Source organism: Ipomoea nil, unplaced genomic scaffold (genome assembly GCF_001879475.1).
Source record: "Ipomoea nil cultivar Tokyo-kokei standard unplaced genomic scaffold, Asagao_1.1 scaffold2704, whole genome shotgun sequence".
NCBI classification, from domain to species: domain Eukaryota; kingdom Viridiplantae; phylum Streptophyta; class Magnoliopsida; order Solanales; family Convolvulaceae; genus Ipomoea; species Ipomoea nil.
The window spans coordinates 3,126,310-3,147,636 of NW_017619132.1; the positions used below are offsets into that span (position 1 = coordinate 3,126,310).

Consider the following 21,327-nt stretch of genomic DNA (forward strand, 5'->3'; position numbering starts at 1 on the left):
CGTACAAATGGAATTTGACGTTTTTGTTTGTATAATTCTGGTGGCCTCGTGGGATAATTATTTAGTTAACCAGGCCAATAGTATCTGGTGGAACATTATCATACATCCTTGCTGGCTGCTGCACGTAGTTACAAGCTTCAAGGACCACACGACCAATAAATTACATTAAAATATTCTGCTGCTGGATTTTTCCATTACTATAATATATATTTATGGCTGTATAGTTAGCTTACATTCTTTGACCAATCATATGACAATACCCGTTTATTATCCTCCCCAAGTTTCATATTCCACATGTCATTCTTCAAACCCTAATAGCTTCCTAAAACCTATTTATAATTGAATCCCTGATCAGCTCAATAAGAAATTGTAAAGTGATATTGATTATCTCGATTATTGAAATTAGTCTCTTAAATTTGACGTTTTTATTTTTAATTATTTAAGTACATATTGATAATAATCTTGTTGACCATCAAAGTCTAGTAAACAAGAACTACCCAGAAGAAGATTATATGACGTCAAGAAATAAGGATGAGTGAAAGCTATCCAGAGAGCTGTTAGTTCGTTTGATGCCGGCGGTTGTTATAACGAAGAGCTACCTATGTCACTTGTTACTGTAGTGAAGTGTATGGTGCGAAGCTCCATAATGTATCTTCCTCTAATTATATGTATGAGTGTTAATAAACTATGATTTTTGGCTGAACTTTACGTACTCAACTAGACATCCAAGGAAAGAGACGATTTCGGTGCATGACGGGGAAGAAAAGGTTAGAGAATCCGTTCGAGCCGGCCAAATATTTTGTCCAATTAAGGTCACGATAGGAATGATTACCTAAGACTTAAGGACAAGATTTTGATGATTACTTGGATTAGTTAATTCAGTTTTTCTGTTTGCTTTTAGTGATTGATTGTAACCTTTCATTCCCGCCCCTCCACAGGAATTGGTTTTTAGCTTCACATAGAGCCACAGCAAAAGACAAAATCATCAGCCTATAGCCTCACTACGATACCTTTTGATGATAAAAACGTTTGTATTTGATCAGTTGAAATGTCACTCCATTTACTAGGTTATGTGTTACATTGTATTGATTGATGTTTATATTATTGTGAAAGGTAATAATAGGGAAATGTGCTGTTTTGTGAGCAGAATTGAATGCAAATAAACACAGTAAAACTTAGGGAGTTTTCATGCATATATATATATATTTATGTTTAGTTTAATTATATATGTTGTTCATGTGCAGGAAGGAGACAGGAGCATATGCATATATGTTGATAGTGTCTAGTCAAGTTCACACTTTGGTGTTTGTCAGGTTACTAAATCTTACTATCTGCTGGAAATTGAAGGAATCCAATGCCTCTCATCTGTACTTTTATTCCTTCTGAATTCTGTCCCTTCTCATCTTTACTCCCTACTATTTGCTCCAATTATTACTTCACCCATCCATTATATTCCGCTTTGTTTCATTTTCTTTTGTACTGTACATCTGATTTTCTTAAAGATATAAAATGCGTCCAAGTTACGAACACTTCTGATACCAATTGTCAAGATGAGTATTTACACTATGCCAAAAGTACTTATTACAATATTACATAGACCATTGCTAGGGCTCGGCTCCAAGCAGAAAGGAAGCATGCAAAAAACAAGATGAGATGAGCATTAGGTTATGAGAAGTGCTTCGTTTTGTTTGTAGTGTTACTGGAATCAACTGCATGCGCCTACGTTTTGATTCGCACAGGACGGACGTGCATATATGCCTAGCTACCTAGCTAGCTCCATCACATGATAATTGAAAGATGTAGGATTAGCCGTTACCACTATGTCAAAAGTTATAGCCGTCAAAAGCGCATTTCTTTATATTTGCGTAATAGAGTCTGATGGCAGGAAGCTGAGTGCTGAACTTGACTTTTTGAACTGTAATCCAATAAAAGATGATATTCACACACACACACACACACACACACACACATATATATATATATATATCGTTGCCATCTATTAAATAAAAAATATATTTTTTTTTTGTCTGCAATTACTATCCAAGAATAATGTTGTGACATTAGCCGATAGAGGATCAATGAAAAAAAAATATATAGGTTGTCCATAATTGATCTGGACATCCCCACGGATTCGAACTTGGAGTATAGTTACAAAATCGACAACTCGATCGGTTAGCGTTGGAGCTCGATACGTAAGTGCAAGGATAAGAGCTAAAATGGAATTTCAGTCACTTCAATTATAGTCCTTCTACCCTTTTAATTAAATAATAATAATTTGTGTAAGACAAGAATGGCATTGTAGTTTTCACCATTCATCAGATCTCTCAACCCCCAAATCAAATCTTGATGTTTTGTCCTTAATAGTACGTGAATCCAAGCTAGGACAGGCTACCGAAATGGTACTTCATCAGTGTTCAAATAAATTCAAACATTAAAAAGAAATGATTAGTATTTGTCAGACTGATGAAGCTGGTATGCCGCTGGCATGTATGTGCGAAAATTCTTCGCTACGTTCTGCATATTTTAGACGCAAGAGCTGGGCTAAAGATAAAAGACATGTATATGGGCACCTTAGATTTCAGATCTTGTAACAAAAACAAGAAAACAAAGCCCAATTACACAAAAATCAATCGTTATGCTATGGACCCGCAATGCTGGACACCGGTAACAGTATCTTTAGGCACTGTTTTTTTTTTTTTTTTTTTTTTTTTTTTTTTTTTCCAGATTCGTTATAAGAGTATATGTTCATAATTTTATTACTATATGTTCATAATTGTAAGTTCATAATGTCAGAGCTCTATGTTCATAATTCAATAACTGTACATTCATATTTCCATAACTGTACATTCATAATTCCGTAACTGTACATTCATAATTCAATAACTGTAACTTCATAATTTTTGAAGCTCTATGTTCACAATTTTAGAGCTCTATGTTCATAATTTTATCATTATATGTTCATATTGTAAGTTCATAATGTCAGAGCTCTGTGTTCATAATTTCATAACTGTATTCATAATTGCATAACTGTACATTCATAATTGCATAACTGTACATTCATAATTCCGTAACTGTACATTCATAATTCAATAACTGTAAAATCATAATTTTAGAAGCTCCATGTTCACAATTTTAGAGCTCTATGTTCATAATTTTATCACTATATGTTCATAATTGTAAGTTAATAATGTCAGAATTCTGTATTTATAATTTTATAACTTACATTAATAATGTCATAACTGTACATTCATAATGTCATAACTGTACATTCATAATCTCATAACTGTACATTCATAATGGCACAAATGAATAACGTCGTTAACGGCGAGACAAAATCAATTTTTTTTTAACTGGAATGACGCATTTTTCTTAAAAACGACGTCGTTTTGGACTCGTGTCCACAATGCATTGTGGACACGGGTCCGGGGCATAATTTGCCCACAAAAATCATCTCAACAATTTTATGATCCATTCCACAACACCTATATTATGATTTATGATCAATAATTATTATTTGGAACGTGGTCACACAACATACTATTAAATAATGTACATCCAATACACAAATAATATATTTTTAGTATATTAAAATGCACATTATATTCAGGGAAAATACATTATTTTGTATAATGTATATTCAGTACACAAATAATGTACTTTTAACATATTAAAAATATATTTTTTGTTATGATGCACAAAATAATTTGCCCCATACTAGATAGGAGATACTTATCTGATGGTGATGTTTTGTTTATCCCTGCAATGCTCTTGCTTTTAAAAATGAAAAATATTAACACATCATCATATTTACAATTTACAATATTTTCTTTGTATCCTTACAATTTTAACTTACTCTTAAAATTTAATTTCTTTTTTTTCAAAAAATATCAAATTGACCCCATTTTGTCACATCTGGCAAAATGATGGAACAACTTGCAGGCTTACAAGGCAGCTTTAATTTATATTTAAAAAAAAAAAAAAAAAAAAAACAAACAAACAAAGAAAAAGAGTACCATGTAGGATTGAAATTAAACACTAAGAAAAATTAAATTTATCAACAAAAAAACTTGTTAGTAAATTATTAAAATTTATTGGTATTTAATTAATTAACATATTTTAATTGGTAAAATATTAAAATCCGAAAAAATATTGTTGTAACTATTTAATTTTTTACTAAATTTGTTGCTATTTTGTTGTGTTTTATAGTGAAAGTAGCCTTCTTTCAGAGATGTTTTTAGTCTTAGGACCAAAGACTTTGCATCTCCTTGGTTAAGTGACAGACATTAAGTCCTCGACCCTTGACCCTGACCTTGATGATCAAGTGCGAGAAGCCATTTATCACAAGACCCATGTCCTCACCTAGGCAATTGGCCGGCCTGGTGTCAAAACCATTTGAGATACAACCTGAGGTGAGTTTATTAAATACCAATGGATTTAATAATTTATTGATAAATTTTTTCTAGTTTTTTAAAGTACTATTGATTTTATTATAAGGTAATTAATATCGATTTTATATTTTTTATATATGTTACAGCTCAAAGAGTCAATACCCATAGTTAAATATGGTTTTTGCTTATCATGATTATCCTTGAGGTTGTCCTTAGCTAATGAACTTGAACCTTGGCATTATTTTAATATATAATGATTGTAACTATATGGTTTATCATTACTTTAGCGGTTAATAACGGATGATTAACAAGATTTTGTACTAAATGCTTTGAATTGTATAAAATCCTCAAAAAAAAAAGGAAAATGGCACTTTTTACCCCTGAGTTATATACTTATAGCACTTTTTCCCCTCAATTATTTAGGTAAGCACATTAGCCCCCTCAATTATTCTAAAGGTGGTGCTTTTTCCCCCCTGATATATTAAATTGACATTTATACCCTTAAAGTAAACATTTTATTTATTTTACTACTCCAACAAATTATTGCGTATACGTAGGGATGACCACGGTTCGATTTGAATTGAACCGGATACTAAAGCAATCGAATTAATAGTTTACGGTTATAATTCAGATCTAGAACCCAATATTTAAATGTCAATTTATTAAAATTATGTATCAAAAAATTGAATCTTGAACCGTGAACCGGCGGTTCCGGATCTGATTCGCGGTTTTGAACCGTCTTTATTTAAATAGTCTAAATTCAACAATAAATGTATTTTATTTTTTTTTTCGGAACATGAACCGTCCTTTCCGGTTCACGATTTTAATAAACTCTAAATATCGAATTTCGATTCTAAATTGTAATTGGAATATTTCGGTTTGGTTGCTATAGTGTTTGTTTAGTTTGAACCAAATTATGGTCATAATTTGTTGGAGAAAAAAATAAATTAAATATTTAGTTTAAGGGTAAATATGTCCATTTAATATTTCAGGGGGAAAAACAGCCACTTCAATAACTTATGGGGGAAAAATGCTATAGGTATATAACTCAGGGGGAAAAAGTGCCATTTTCCCAAAAAAAAATGAAAAATTAATGACTCATTTATCATCTTTTTTTACAGCTCTAGACTCTAGTTCTCTCAAATCAAGCACACATGTAACACTTGTTGCATCAGTTTTTCTTACACATATTTTTACAAAGAAAAATATTAGTGTACCTTCGTTGAGTTTATGTTGGGTCACACTAATATATAAAACCAACAATATAAACAATAAAATGTTTGATTTCTTTTGATGTAAACTACGAGGTGGGGACATGGGAGTTGACCCAAGAAGAATTAAGGAATTGTCACTTGTTGGAATTGAATTTAGGTTATCCCAAAGATCATCCGATCCCCACAAAAAAAAATTTCTTTGCCACTTGAACTACCACTTTGAGTTTTTTTTAAAAAAAATCTTGATGTTAAGTAATTATATCCATCACATTTTGACTAGCTCTTAATTTTACGGGAAAAAAAAAAAAAAAAAGAGTAGCTATATTTATTTTGTGAGCTCCCGTGTTTAGTACTCGTATTTGATCACAAATTCATCTCGATCTAATCTCAAACTTCATCATGAAACATGGTTAATCCAGGCTGATCTGATTGAGGTAATAACAAGCGAAGAACAAGTGGAATTGAGTGAGATGATGATGAGGATAATTCATATAATGGACATGAAAAATGAATATAATTAGAAACCTGAGTTTATAGTTTTGGGCCTACCTGCCTTGATATTTAGTAGGAGTTGATCCTCTGTCGTCCTCATTTTTATTTTTTGTCTTTCTACAAATGAATTTGTCATTAAAATTTGAATCAACCATCACTCATCTTTGAATAAAACACATCCTTAAATGTCACATCTTTGCAAGTTAACCCAAATTCCCGGCATGTAGGACTTATGTTGTTTGATTGATAATTTAGATACTTTTTTTTTTAAATAATAAAAAATATCACTATCAAATCTCATTTCATCATATATTATAAGGGACCGATTTACATGGTATTCTAACTAATTCAATAATTCAAAATGTTTGCTCAAATGTATTGGACCAAAGAACTAACATTTCGGAAGGCTAGACCAATTGGATTTTGTCGAATTGATAGATTGCTTGTTGCTCAAACTTGCTTTAATTTACAAGAGACATATTAAACTAGGTGACCAACAACCTTAACCATTGCAGGACATTGATGCACTACCCACTTGCGCCCATGTCCACCAATTAAAAGGTGCCTTAGTTCACTTGCAAATTGTTATCATGACTTAGATTGCTGAAATTTATAATAAAAAGCTCCTTGATTATTGTACTATCTACACATATTCATGTTTTTTTTTTTTTTTTTACATACATCTCATTTTCATTACTTATATTAGCTTATTATGATATCTAATTAGTCATCCTTCTACTTGACTTTATAGCGTCCTAGTATACTTGAACAATAATAATAACACTTTTACTCTTTCTAGGTACTATACGTACTAGTAGTTATATCATAGACTCTGATCCAAAAATATACTTTCTTAACTTTTTTTCTTTTTCTTTTTATACATATAAAATTAATATACAAAAATATATATCATTAAAAAGCTCTAAGGTTATTTGCATCCAAGCACTATCCTCTCATTTTCAAAAGTAGATTAAACTATCCCATATCATCATATTTACAATTCACTATTATTCATTCTCAATCCATACAATTTCGACTCACTTTCAAATTTCACATCACACAATAAAATAATAATAATAATAATAATAATAATAATAATAATAATAATAAAGCACCTGCATGGGCAGCTCAACTGGTCATAGAGGTAAAAGTTTGAAAAAATGACTAGGGATCGAGTTTCACCAGTGGCAGTGTGGGAGCTACTTGGTGCCAAAACAAAAACTCGCAACTGGTCATAGTGAAGTGAAAAGTTGGAGACCAGCGGCAGTGTGGGAACTAACTACCTTTCGCCTAGCTAAATGCTCTGTCGGGTTGAGGTTCAACCTTTTGGAATAATAATAAAACAAAAGATTTTTTTTTTTTTAAATGTGGCCCACAAATACATTTGTGCATGGGCTTGCAAAAAAATAATAATAATAATAATAATAATAATAATAATAATAAAATAAACATTTGTGTCCCTATGTGGCAATTGCCACCTATAGATTTGCAATTCCCACCTAGATGAATTATCAAATTTATATTGATATCTTTTGAAATAAACTACAAGTCATTACTTTAGACATATAAATTTAATTCATAAAAATTTACTATTGTAGCACATAAATTTACTATTTATGTACATAAATTAATTAGCAACTGTAAATATATAAATTTACTACTTTTTTATCAGCTAAATAGCCTAAATTCACTATTGTAGGTGTATAAATTCAATAGTGTAAGTATATAGCTTCACTATTTTCTCATCGGTGTCTTTTTTATGTATCTACAATAATATTTATATATACCTAAAATATTATTTTTATGTACCTAAATTTGTCTTACAAGGTGAACCCTACTCCACAATATAATTTGTCTTTATCTTACCTGTGTTTATACCCAAGTTTAGGATCGGAGATTATTTTTCTACTTTTGCAAGCAATGAATTTATAATTAAAAAATAACTTGTAAAGGGTTGAAAATTTATTTTACTCAAAAGTAATAAACACTTTCTTGTTTCTCAATAGGTTGTATTGGCCAACTGTAAACTGTCCAATTCTTAAAATCAACAGTACTATTATATTGTTAGTATTAGAGCATATTATTAAGTTCAAACCGGCCAATGACTATCAATCACTCTCAAAATTTAACAACATATAACAGAAAACCGTGATGGGAGGCACGCCCTATTCTTATCACGTATACACTGCCATAAATGAAATTTCCTATTCCGAAAGGAACCAAACACTGGATATTTCCACACACTGCAACCTTAGCTTCCACAATCCTAAACACCCCATTGGTTAATCCTGTTGGCATAGGACAAGATATCGTGCAAGTTGTGTTCGGTTAGATACTATACCATTCACATCTTGCAAAAGAATTTAAAGTGCGAGTTACTGTCTACTTCGAATCACCGCAAACATCGATTTCACATGGACTAATATTTAAATTTGAACAATTCTCTAATTCTCTATTGGATTTGAGTATTTATTGGAATTTTGATATTATTTTATAATGAGAAATATCATGCACATGCACATGCACTATAAACCATATTTGGTACATAGATGAGCTAGCTAGGCTGGCAAGAAATGGACAATAGGTGGTTTTGGTCGGGGCAAGAAGAGGACAGCGACCACCGTCACGGCCGTCACTCGTACTCTCGTCGGTATAAGTTATCCCAGATTTAATTTAATTGTATTCCTTCTGGGCATGGCTATCCAAGTGAGAAGAATTTTCTGGACACAAAAACAAACCACAAAAAAAAAAAAAAAAAAAATGGGATTATTATTAATTAATATATATGATGCAACAAGACCGTATAGTACATAGTGCAAGAAATATGCAGAGATGATCTGAGTATGATCTGTGGTGGAGATTGAATGGAGATGGCACCAGAATTCCCTGGAGATCATGGCATCCACTTAACCAGCCAATTAATTCTTTGTTTTTAATTTCCTCTCAATTCTGTAGTTCTTTTCTTTCGTATTCAGACTTGAATACTATCTTGGCCCAGCCATTGATGGCATCCAACTGCTTTCTATATTCTCACAACCACCACCATTTTTTTTTAATTTCCTGTTGATTTATTGACCATAATATTCAAATATTATTAATTAATTAGATATGTTTTGTAATTTGTAGTGGTGTCATGTTACCAAATCTGTTCTCCCTCATACCAAGCCCACAATTGGTCGAGTGGTGTGATTATTAGATATGTCTACTCATTGGTTAGGTGTAGTGTTCTTGGCCTTATCCAAAACGATTAAGCCAAACTTATAATATAATCCTTTTAGATTTTAGATTTGCTAAAAAACATCAAGTAGTGAATCTTATAGTAATCTAAAGATGGTGGCAAATAATAGTGCTACTAACTACTTTTGATATCTGACTATTAGTAAAAGTGGTCAGTAACACTGACTATCATCACATTAGTAAAAGTGGTCAGTAGCTAGCTTACATTAGTCCACTATATATATAGTATGCAAAGGGTGACAACTAGCATCCAATTCAATGCATATCATGCATTAATCTACTGCACCATACACGTCCAAAAGAATCACAAGAGATGGAATTTAAAGAAGTGAACAAAAAAAAAAAAAACAAACAAGATTCAAAATATAGTATCAAATCAAATCATTTAAAAATAATGTTCGGTGCAATAAACATGCCATATATAACCAATTACTAGAAGTTTATAAAATAATTGTTGTATTTTGTGATAATTTCGTGACAATGCATTATCTATATTAAACGTTGAAGTGCTCAAACATAATTGCTAGTGGAAACTCCACAAGCTCCACTTAGGTCAATTGAACATAAATTTAACCACTAATTGCCAATAATATAATGTTATCAAATTAAATAAACTTTATCATTGGGGGATCATGCTATTAAACAACATTAATCAACCCCACATTCTAGCTAATTTCAAGATTTTTATTCAAATCCAACTGTATTAAAGATGGCTGAACTGCAAACTTCTCAGTTGTTATACCACGGAACGGGGTCCACCAGACCTTGCTGGTTCCAAATTGTGTACTTTTAGTATTGTTATTGTGAATTTATAGTATATAAATTGTGTTTCTAAATTTTAAAAACTTGTAAATACAATAAAGGTCATCACAAATTGTAAATTTTTAAAAGGTAAATGGTGTATCTTTAAACCCGGGTCCACAGAATAATTTGCCCAGACCTCTTCATCGAATCAAAAATAGATTCTTCTACCTTAGATGGATATATATAATTACGTCCACTAAATCATTGTATTTGTGGACCACAGGAAATTTAATTTAAAAAAAAAAAAAAAAAAAAAAAAAAAAAAAAAACTGTATCTGTATTCTGTAGGCTCAAACGGCGGCTCAGCAAAACCGCGGTGGGGTAAATAGGCTGGCTCCTAAATGACGAATAAACGACAACCTTAGCGCAAAGCAAGGCGAGAATGCCACGTTGGCAACCCCGCCCCCTCGCGGTTTTCGCGCTTGCCACCTGCGCGGGCTCCACCTCCTCCTATATATACGGATCCCCTGGGAATCGAAGGATTCAATTCAAACGGTTTTGCGATTAGTATTTAGTACAGACTGCTTCAGTGAATCTGGTGCGATGTTCTTCCCCAAACTGAGGGCGTGTTGGGGCGGCGCAACCATTGCTCCGACGGCCGAGACGTCGAGGAAGCAACCGGACGAGGCCGATAGCATCCCGCCGAGGAGAAGTACGAGGAGTACTGTCAATAATGCTAAGAGAGCAGCGAATTGGAAACCGAAGCTACGGGTGATCGCCGAAGACGGGGTGGTGGGGGGTTATATAGATAGAACTTCTGGCGGCGGCGCCGGTGTACGGACGGCTCCGTCTTCAGAAAAAAAATCGCCGGTGAAAGCCAAACCGAAATCTACGGGGACAGTTTCAGGAGCATCCAAACAAACCGACTATTACCGGTATTCCCTTATCTTTCATTCCGATTATAGTTTTCCAATCCCTCGTATGATTAGATTCCTAAATTTCTTCATAATTTTCAGGAAATGTTCCCGTCCAATCCCAATTCCGGCATTCTCTCCGGCGCCGTTCTTAATTTAAGTTCTGATGGAGCCTTTTTCTGCTCTTAGTTATCCACTATTTTTGTACGTAAAACCGAATATTATTCTGTAACTATTTGTCTTGCTAATTACATGTCTACCGTTTTTGAACAAAATTTTTAATGTCTATAGTATAATAATGTATTTATAGTCCAAAATTATTTCTTGCTTTTGGTTTTCCAGTTTTTTGTTCTTCCATTTATTCGAAGTCCAGAATTCATTGTTCACCGTACAACTTTCACAAAAAACAAGAAACACAGGCCACCCTGGAATGGTGGCAAGAAATATCAAAAGCAGCAACAGAAATCAAGAATCAATAGTGCAATTGACAAACAAAATTGAAGAATTGAAATAAACTCAACCCAAATCTATCTAGTATAAACGCAACCCGAATCTATCTTGTATGAACGCAACCCGAATCTATCTTTGTATAAACGCAACCCGAATTGTGTATCCACTATTAATATGTGATGCAAAGTGCTAACAATAATGAAGCTGCATATATATCCACAATGAATATCCAAGATTCAAATGAGATAACTATCACTAAGAATAGGCCTTTTATAACATAATAACAATAAAGTTTTCAAGAATATAATTAGCATATGAATATGGAAATAGAAAGGAAAATGTAAAAGTGGACTTCTAAAGCAAAAAGCTTACAACAAAACACAATCCGCCCTATGACACTAATCATCATCAACAAAACAGGTTTGTGTTTCTAGAGCAGAGAACTAAATCAAAATATCTAAAGCTCAAAATTCACCCTGCAGAAACATCTATATAGCTAGCCATAATACATAAAGCTTCAGCTTCAGCATTTACCTCTTTATAGTCTCGACGATCAATTTGATCTGTTCCCCCATCAAATCTGTCATCTTCAAGAATAGTTCAGCCTCTTCCTTCAGTATTTTGGTCCACTGCTCCTCAAACTCTTCTGCTTTGGAACTCCCTATCAAACTCAAATTTTCCTGAATAATTGCAAGTGCCTCTTCTGATAACTTAGGCATATTTGCTTTATTGAAGGATTGAACTAGGCGTGGATACTTAGATTTGAAATCCCCTTCATCTTTCAAAGAAATCCCAGTATCCTTGTCTTTGGTAACATTCGGTTTCTCCTTTTCTTCTTCCTTGGTTACATCAAAGTCACTAACTTTAGCAACCTTCTTTGGCTCTTCCTTGGTTACACCAACTTTAGCACCCTTCTTTGGCTCACTAATCTTCTTAATTTCAGCAGCCCTCTTCGCTTTCACATTAGAGCTTTTCGTGTTCTCATTTACACCATTGCTAACTCCACTACTGCCCCAAACCTTTTTTGAGACCTCAAAAGTCTTGTAATCATGAGGCTTATTGAAATCTGGGGTATCCCCTCTTTCTATATTGGTAAAGAACTTCTTTCTAAATCTCCTAATTTTCTCATACATCTGAGTTCTGGAAATATCAGCCTGTAATTTCCCCTTAATAAATTCATGGAAAGCAGACAAATCAGCAGAAGGGTCAGCCCCTTTTTGGTTCTTGTAATCAATCATACCTTCTAGAACAGCAATTTCATCGTCCTCGTTCCACACCCTGTTAAACCCGGCAGAAGCCGAACCTGGAACCTTCTTCTCCTCCGCATTCCCATCTTCTTCCCCGGACTTGAGTTTCTTCTTCGCCGACTCTCTTACAGGGGTCTCCATCGGCCGCTTTGCCGGGGGCTTTGAGGCCGGAGGGGCATTAGAAGGGAGGTTAGTTTTGATTGTGAAGTCCGAAACGGAATGCGAGGGTTCGGTGTGTTGAGAAGAATCCGAGCCCTCTTCGTCGGATTCAGATTCGGATCCGGAGGAAGATTGTGGCTTTTGAACGGTGGGCTTCTTCGACAATAGCGGCGGCGAAGGGGCCCTTTTGGGTGGTTGCTCCGGTGCCTTTTTGGGTGCTTGTTCAGGGGCTTCTTCATCTTCTTCCTCGGATTCTTCTTCAGAGTTTTGGGTTTCTTCTTCCGGGTCGGATTCTTCCTCGTCTTCAGATGAAGATGCAGATGGTGGCTGGTCTACTAGACGCGTCTGGGATTTGGGAGCCATTATTGTTTCTGAGAACGCTCAAGACGAAGAAAGAGGCAACAGAAGCCTTGGAGAATTGGAGAGCAACTAGTACGAGCGGCTTGTTTAGGGTTTTGCATTATATATACTCCTCAAACATCGTACCTGTAAAGTTTGAGCCCATTTATGTCCGGCTTTTTAAATTGTTCTGCTTCGTTGAGTTGTATATTGTGCAATTGTTGTTACACTTGTTTCAATTTTTTCCTTCTACATCTGATTTTGATTAAATTTTAATTTTGGTCCACTAAATATTCAAGTCTGATTAATTGCAATCTATGACTTTCAAAAATATTAATTTAGTATTTTAAGTATGTAATTTTTATTAATTTTAGTCATGTCGACTAAATTATCAACCAAATATGACCGAAAAAATATTAATAGGTAAAATAATGAATGTGTTTTAATTAATTTACTCTTTTTTTTCTTCTAAGACGGATACATCTCTTCTCTCCAATTTCCGACGATCGTTTCTTCCTTCGTTCATGAATCTGTCATGTCATTCTTCAATTAAAGGGTCCATAATATAAATAAAAGAATGTTGAATAATCAAATCATTTTTGTGAGTGAAGACAATGATTTAACTTTTTTCAAATCATGTGGTAAAAATGTGATGAAAAGTGAAGGGGTGCCTAACATTTGTTTTTTACTATAACCCTCAACTATTGATAAATATTAATGAGCGATAGAGGGTAATTCTTATTTTTTTCAGGAGAGCCATGTTCTTATTTGATCACACACATACTATCGGATCTCGTGAGAACAATCACACAAGTAGAAATTACAAAATGATTTTAGCTGTTGATTTGAAAAAAGATCAACAGCTAATGAACAGTAAAGTATGAAGTAAAAAAAATATTATGATATTTGGATATATATTTAAATTTTGAAGTGCATTGTACACAATACAAAGTACATTCGATGATATATAAAAATGCACCTAAGAGGATGCACTTTGTTTATTGTTCAATGTATCTTGTACTACTGATCAGTGCACATTGTAGTATATGCACTTTAAATTTTTTGTGCCATTATGCACTTTAAATTTAAAATACTTATCGAAATAGCAGCATATTTCTTTTTAGTTTATAATAAACCGCCTTTAATTTCCTTCCTCGATCGAGTTAATATGGAATTTTGGTAACTGACTAACTGTATTATAAGGGGCAAATTATGTTGTGCATCTGTATGCACCATGCATGGTGCATACGGATGCAAAAACGACGTCGTTTTATTAAAAACGCGCGTCTCCCCTTAAAAAATAAAATTTCATGTTCGATTCCCAGCAATAACTAAAATTTCAGAATCGATGAACTACAATTCCAGAATCGATGAACTATAATTCCAGAATCAATGAACTAAAATTCCATAATCTATAAACTAAAATTCCAGAATGAATGAACAACATAATGCTGTTGCTGGGAATCGAACCTGAATTTTTTTTTTAATGGGAGACGCGCGTTTTTTATAAAACGATGTCGTTTTTGCATCCGTATGCACCATGCATGGTGCCTACGGATGCACAGCATAACTACTCATTATAAGGTATTAATAGAGAAATAATAATTTAAAAACTAAAAATAATTATGTTTATAATTAGAGTTGTCAATACGGGCTAGCCCATCACAGGTTGGAATAATCTCAATCTAGCCCGTTGGTCATGGGCTGATGGGCCAAACAGGCCAGCCCGCACTACTTAAAAAATATATATTTTATTTTGTTTTAAGGAATTTATTTAATTGTTATAACACTTATAACTTATAATAAATAAATTCACAATGACAATTTAATTATAGAATGGTAGATCGACTTCCTAATTCCAACACAACATTCAAATCTTATAAGTTTTCAACACAATGTTAATAAAACATTCAAAGTGTTAAAGTCTCGCAAAACTCACATAATCAAAAGTTCAAAACATTCAAAGTGTTCAAGTTCCGCAATACTCACATAACCAAAAGTTCAAGAGTAGTTAAAGTGCCAAACATTCAAACATAATTTAAATCCAGAAGTCCATAAATGATAAACTCATTAGTGAGTAGTGACTACAATACAACAAAGATATTAGAAACATTCCCAATAGCATAATTGTAACTATAAAAAAAATAAAAAAATAAATTAGTAAAACAATAAATCAATAAATAAATATACAAATCTTAAAAAAGTAATCTATAAAGACTAAAGTACCTTCATCCACCAAGAACATTAGAAGCCTTCTCAAGCAACAATTCGTTCACCAATACTATATCTTAATCATCTACCTAAATTTATAAAATAAATCATTAGTAATTTATAAGTATTCATATATTAAGTAGTAACTATTAAATAACGATTAAAGAATAATAATAATGCATTAATACCTTTATAATTAAATCCTAACACCCAATTACGAGTACAAATGAGTGCTTGAACATTTATATATATACTAGTTTTTTTTACGCGCATTGCGCGTTTGAGATAATGCCAAATGTTTTTTTTAAATAAGTACTATAAAATATATCAATGCAAGATTATATTGGAATTGTTAATGCATAGATAATTGAATGTTGAATATGCATATTTAAATAGATAATTCTAAGTTTACAAATGTAAGATAATATAGTCAAGATTGATTATAATTGTCAATAAAATAATTATATGGCTATGGTTGAAACCAAATACGGGAAATAAGGGAGAACAAATAAAAATTAGGACATAAAATATTAAATATACACTAATATTGATGAGCTAACTACGGGTTGCCAAACAAGGACATTGCCAGATAGTTTCCCACTTCAATTTGTTGTGTGATTTGTATACTCTTTTTTGACAATAAATCTCTCAATTAAATGGCTAATTTTTTTAAATATATTTTTTCCAATCGTTGATATAATTCGCTGGTCAAATCCGCTAACACTAACTGCTGATTATTAAACAAGGACATTGCTATGTAGTTCTCACTTCAATTTGTTGTGTGATTTGAATATTCTCTTTGTTAACAAATCCCTCAAGTAGTTAATATGACTGACTTTATTAATATGTTTTTTTTTTTAATTTTTAATTTTTTCATGCTATTAATAAAATAATTGATAAATAAATATATAGCATTATTTTGTATTATAACTTTGATATTTAATTAAAAAATAGTGAATATAATTAATTGATTAATTTGAATGTAAAGAATTTTTACATTTGAGAAAAATAAAGACAATATAACTAAAGAAATTATTTCTCTTATTTAATTTATTGATAGTGAATATATATATATTTTTTTTGAATAAAGACATTGTACACACATAATTCTAAATTAAAGAAATGCATATGTATTTTTTTTTTGTAGCTACTAAATTATTAATTAATTAATTTAATAAAAGTAAAATAGAGTACTAATTATGCCAACTTTAATTTGATTGGGATGGGGTTCGAACCTGAGACCTTTCTTATTAAAATCAATGAGTAAGTTAACGGTGAACTAACAGAAACTAACGAAAAAGATAATATTTAACGGAAAAGTTAACGAATAATCATATTCATTAAGGATAAATTAGAAAATCTTAAGGAAAAATTAAAATCTGATCAATCTGAGTCATTCATTTGATTAAAAAAATTAACCGTCATTTTTTCTACCAATTATTATAGCCCTAAATCTCTTGGGCTCTTATTAGTATAATAATATATATATATATATATATAGTAGATTTTTTAATTTTGATTTTGTATTTTATCTTTTCTTTTTTTCTTCCCTCTCATTTTATCTTTCTTAACAAAAATTCTTCAAAAATGTTTTGGAGCTCGAAAACCTCACACTACTGAGGATGTTCTAAGACGGAGCTCGGAGCCGTTCAATAGCTCAAGTTTCCAGATTTCCACTCTTCTTCTTTTCTACTGTCTTTAATATTTTACAGAAAATTCTAATTGAAAATTATTATTTGTAAAAATCAAATATTAAACCTGTCAGGTCTGTATATCTTACTCTGCAATAGATCGCCGCCGCATCAGAAAGTTATTTTTGGCGGGGGTTCGGGGCGAGGGATAGAGAAAAAGCGGCGGCGCTTTTGTGCGGGGAAATGTCGCAATGTTCGTCGTTTGGCAGAGAGCAGCGGCTTTGTCCTTGTTGCTGGCTCCAAATTCATATTTGGTTTACTAGGGAATTAGAAATCCAGAGAACATTTCTGGCATTGCTTGCTTGGTTGACTATCTGTTCCCATGTATGAGGTACGAGGGTCATGTCTCCATCACTATTTATTTGAAATTGCATTTGTTTGTGGATCATGGTGAGGCTTGGAGAATTCGAGCTCCTAATTGGTAGCGTAAAGGAAGTAAACTAAAGCGTATATTCTTTGCTTGCAGTTTCCAGTAAAGTAAATGTAAGATGAGAGCAGTGATCATCCGTAGCTCAAAAGCGGAGCGAATGTATGGATTTGGTAAAGCAATATTATGCCCTTTTGATCCTTAGCTCTCTTTCTTTTTCCCTTGCTGGCTAAGCAAATTATATATCCTTCTGAATCTTACTTTTGGACGTTTCAAGTTTACTGAAACTGTTGATTGATTATTTCTTGTTACAATCACGCCTTTTTTCGTTATGTGGAAGAGTATTGGTCATAGGAATTTGAGATGGACCTTAGATGAAGCATGGTATTTGGTTCCATTGCCTTTATTCTGCTTCACTCTAACCAGGCCTTGGCCCTCCGTTTATAAGAACCAGAACGCATTTTGCAACTGAAGAAGCCATAGAAATCATAGTTAAGCTCTCTTAAGAATTGCCACCATGGGGAATGTCAAGGAGCAAGTTACAAATAGTAGCGAAATCTTTACCATGGAGGAGACTGCAGTGCTTAAGAAAATTAAGGCTACTTATGATCTAGACAACATCGAATTCAATATGCTTCCTATCCTAGAACTCATTGAGGATATTATATACACTCCCAACATGTCCTCTGATTCTGCGGTTAGTATTATTTACGCTAATTATATCTTTAATATGATATTTTTGCACAATTGTTCAGGCATCACTCTCCAATGCTTTGATTTATTGACTCACAGATTTGTCTCAAAAAAGCTATACATTTTCCAGTGCTTTGTATAGTCATTGTCTGACATTTATTTTATTTGTTAGGAGGAAAGGCCAAAGTTCCAATATGAAGCCATTGGGAAGATGCACCAAAATTTGGCATCGAAAATAAATGTCATTTCATGTGAGGTAAAAAGGGCGAGTAATACTTTTTAATTGATAATGTAGGATGAAATGTATACATTAAAATTTTAAATAATGTCTTGCATGAGAATGTAATGGATAACATGTGTCCCAGATATTGGGAAGCTGTAACAGGAATCAAGACACAAACGAAATAGTGCTCTCCATGTTTGGTGCTCTTTCAACTTTGAATTGGATTGCAAAGGGAGTAGTTGCCTTAGCAGCTTTTGCCATCAATTATGGAGAATTTCGGCTTCTTGTCGAGCAACACTCCACAGATTCTACAGCCAAACTGCTATCATTACTTGAGAATGTGCCGGCAGACTTTTTTAAAGAGGAGCTCTATATCAAAATTGCCAACTTAGCCAAGGCTGCAATGGATCTGATTAAGTACATTTGGAGGGTGAAGTACTTATATGTTAATCACATTAGTTCTAAAACACCAATAGAAGATCTGAACGCGAAACTTCATATTGCTATCTATTGGATAATTCAGAGTATTGTGATTTGCCAATCCATTATCACAAACCTTACCAGCACGGGATACGAGTACGCTTTGAATTCTTGACTGTTGACATTTGATGTTTTATATTTATCTCTTGACATTTTCTTCTCCATACCTTTCGAACTGTTCTATACTGAGGTTAGCTTCACCATAAAATGTGTGACTAGGAGCATATCTTCTACCGCAGAGCAGTGGGAGCTATATTATCTAGGGGAGAAAGTGACTGAGTTTCACCAACAAATTGGTATGTCCTCACATTTTCAGTTTATTAATCATATTTTCTTTTTCTTGACCTGTAGAATGTAAATGTTTTAGTATTGTTTTTGCTAACCATTATGTGGAATGGGTTCTGGAAAATCCAATCATTTTGTCTTGAATCACATGATGAATCTATAGAAAGAGAAACATCTGAAAAGCTATGGAGCCTTTTCCCCCAGAAGAATATCACCATTCTAACAAATGTGATCTGCTGTGAAGACCATATGCCCGTGCCACTTATTGATGGTGACACAAAAATTCCAGTAAGTTTTAGAAAATTCTAGAAATTAAACTCTAAATATGATGAATATTAGACTTAATGAATTTGAATTCGTGCTAATTTATCATAATGAAGACCCCAAACTGAAACATTTATGCTACAATGACAGCAAAAGGTTGACATGTTGAAGAATAAACCAGTGCTGCTATACATTTCAAACCTTGATCCACCTAAAGATGAAATTGAAACTGTGAAACGGGTACATGCTGCACATAAAGATAAGGTCCAATTTGTCTGGTTGCCACTCTTGGATAAATCCAAATATTGGAATGAGGAAACATATGAAAAGAAACGAAAATTAATGCCATGGCTTGTTGTACGGAAGCCTCAATTGCTAGATGGGACCATTGTTAAATTCATCGAGAATGGTTGGGAGTTCAAGAAGAGATCAATAATTGTTGCATTTGATAGATATGGCAATGTTGAGAACAAAAATGCATTACCTATGATTCTCATTTGGGGAAGCATGAAGGCTTATCCTTTCACTGATGGCAAGGAGACAGAGCTCTGGAAATCTCAGACATGGAGATTAGAGTTACTGCTCCCCCTCCCTGAATTTACATCAGAACCTAATGGTCGTGAAAAGATCACTCAGTTGGATCAATGGGTAAGAACTCAGCTATTGATCATTTCTTTCTTTCGTCTTCTTCCTTTTCGGATACCTAGCTAGTACTTGAGTTGCATATTTTCAGTCCATTTAAGAGCATAAACCATTGTGGAAATTTTCATATATTTATTAATGTTTTCTATCATTGCTCCAACAATTTGTTTCTAAACCACAACTGGTCATAATTATTTCAAATTGTATCAAAGTATGAAATGTAGTAATTGGAAATCAATAGGACCTTTTTTGTCATGATTTCATACCCAACTTCCTTTAATATGCCTAGTCTCTAGTAGCAGAATTATTTGTTTTTTCTAAATTCCAGATTAAAGATGAGAAGAATTACATATGCATGTATGGCGGAGAAGACATAGAATGGATCAAGAGATTCGAGGCCAGAGTGGGAGATATTGCAAATGATTTGAGTATTCCCTCTGATAATATGAAGATGCTTAACCTAGACAGCTTGAGTGTGGCTTGGATAACATGGGCAAGGATTGAGGCAATATTTGTTTCTCGTTCCAAACAAGCAAATGAACAAAGTCATGATCCAATCAAAGAGGGAGCCCTGACAATGTGTAGCTTCCACTGGAGTCGTCGTGGCTGGGCAATCATCAGCAAATGCTCCAGTAATTTAATGGCCAAAGCGTTGGGCAACGTTATGCTCAACTGCTTGAATAAGTGCAAACCTGAAGAGTGGAAAAAGAATGGCCTTGTGGAGTCTTTGAATGCTTGTATATCAAAGAGTTGTGAGACCTTACATTTCCTGCCAACATTTCCAGAGATACCCAAAATGAGAGTTTGCTCCCAAAGTTCCTGTGGTCGTCCAATGAGGAAATCCGTCACCTTCCATTGCTTGGGTTATAACAAAACACAGAGTACTAATCCAACGGCAGAGAGCTGAGGTGGTCCACTGATCCATAAAAGGGGAGGGGTGATTCTTCAGGTACCATTAACCCCAAATTTCCACCCTTCAATTCTCTTGTAGAATCTCAATCTTGAATGCCCCTGTTTGTAATCTGAGACTCCCAAATCTTCAACACTATTTCTTCATTTGTTTTATAATTAGTGTGTGAATTTCCTCCAGTGGTGTTTTGTTTTGGATGCCACATGATTATCATAACTTATGTGTATTTATTTCTCAATTTCATATGATGATATTCCTCATCATAAACACCATATGTATAAATAGTGTTTTGGTGATGGAGCATGCCATCTGTTACTATAAGTTGTGGTTTTTGAACTTGCTGGGATTCAATAATATGCATGTTTTAAGTATAAAGA

General features: G+C 33.3%; 3 protein-coding genes across 5 annotated transcripts; 2 read left to right on the forward strand and 1 right to left on the reverse strand.

Annotated features, from left to right (window-relative positions):
• The first annotated feature begins 10,606 nt into the window (after positions 1-10,606).
• LOC109156105 lies at positions 10,607-11,314 on the forward strand. The gene is made up of 2 exons (XM_019303935.1): positions 10,607-11,010; positions 11,092-11,314. The coding sequence occupies exons 1-2, from the start codon at positions 10,679-10,681 to the stop codon at positions 11,147-11,149; spliced, it is 390 nt and encodes a 129-aa protein (XP_019159480.1). The 5' UTR covers positions 10,607-10,678; the 3' UTR covers positions 11,150-11,314.
• Positions 11,315-11,694: 380 nt separating this feature from the next.
• Positions 11,695-13,376, reverse strand: LOC109156104 (STOREKEEPER protein-like). Its single transcript, XM_019303934.1, has 2 exons — positions 12,341-13,376; positions 11,695-12,301 (listed from the first exon to the last, which is right to left on the reverse strand). Exons 1-2 carry the CDS (start codon positions 13,206-13,208, stop codon positions 11,970-11,972), a joined length of 1,200 nt encoding a protein of 399 aa, XP_019159479.1. The 5' UTR covers positions 13,209-13,376; the 3' UTR covers positions 11,695-11,969.
• A 3,664-nt stretch (positions 13,377-17,040) lies between these two features.
• Positions 17,041-21,283, forward strand: LOC109156139 (protein SIEVE ELEMENT OCCLUSION B-like). Of its 3 annotated transcripts, XM_019303988.1 has the most exons (9): positions 17,041-17,417; positions 17,553-17,626; positions 17,908-18,150; positions 18,319-18,402; positions 18,512-18,945; positions 19,069-19,145; positions 19,298-19,422; positions 19,549-20,046; positions 20,369-21,283. In XM_019303988.1, exons 3-9 carry the CDS (start codon positions 17,971-17,973, stop codon positions 20,945-20,947), a joined length of 1,977 nt encoding a protein of 658 aa, XP_019159533.1. In that variant the 5' UTR covers positions 17,041-17,417; positions 17,553-17,626; positions 17,908-17,970; the 3' UTR covers positions 20,948-21,283. The 3 variants fall into 3 exon arrangements, with proteins under 3 accessions (XP_019159533.1, XP_019159536.1, XP_019159534.1); XM_019303991.1 differs by lacking the exon at positions 17,908-18,150 and having other exon boundaries at positions 17,042-17,417; XM_019303989.1 differs by lacking the exons at positions 17,041-17,417; positions 17,553-17,626 and having other exon boundaries at positions 17,670-18,150.
• The last annotated feature ends 44 nt before the right edge of the window (positions 21,284-21,327 follow it).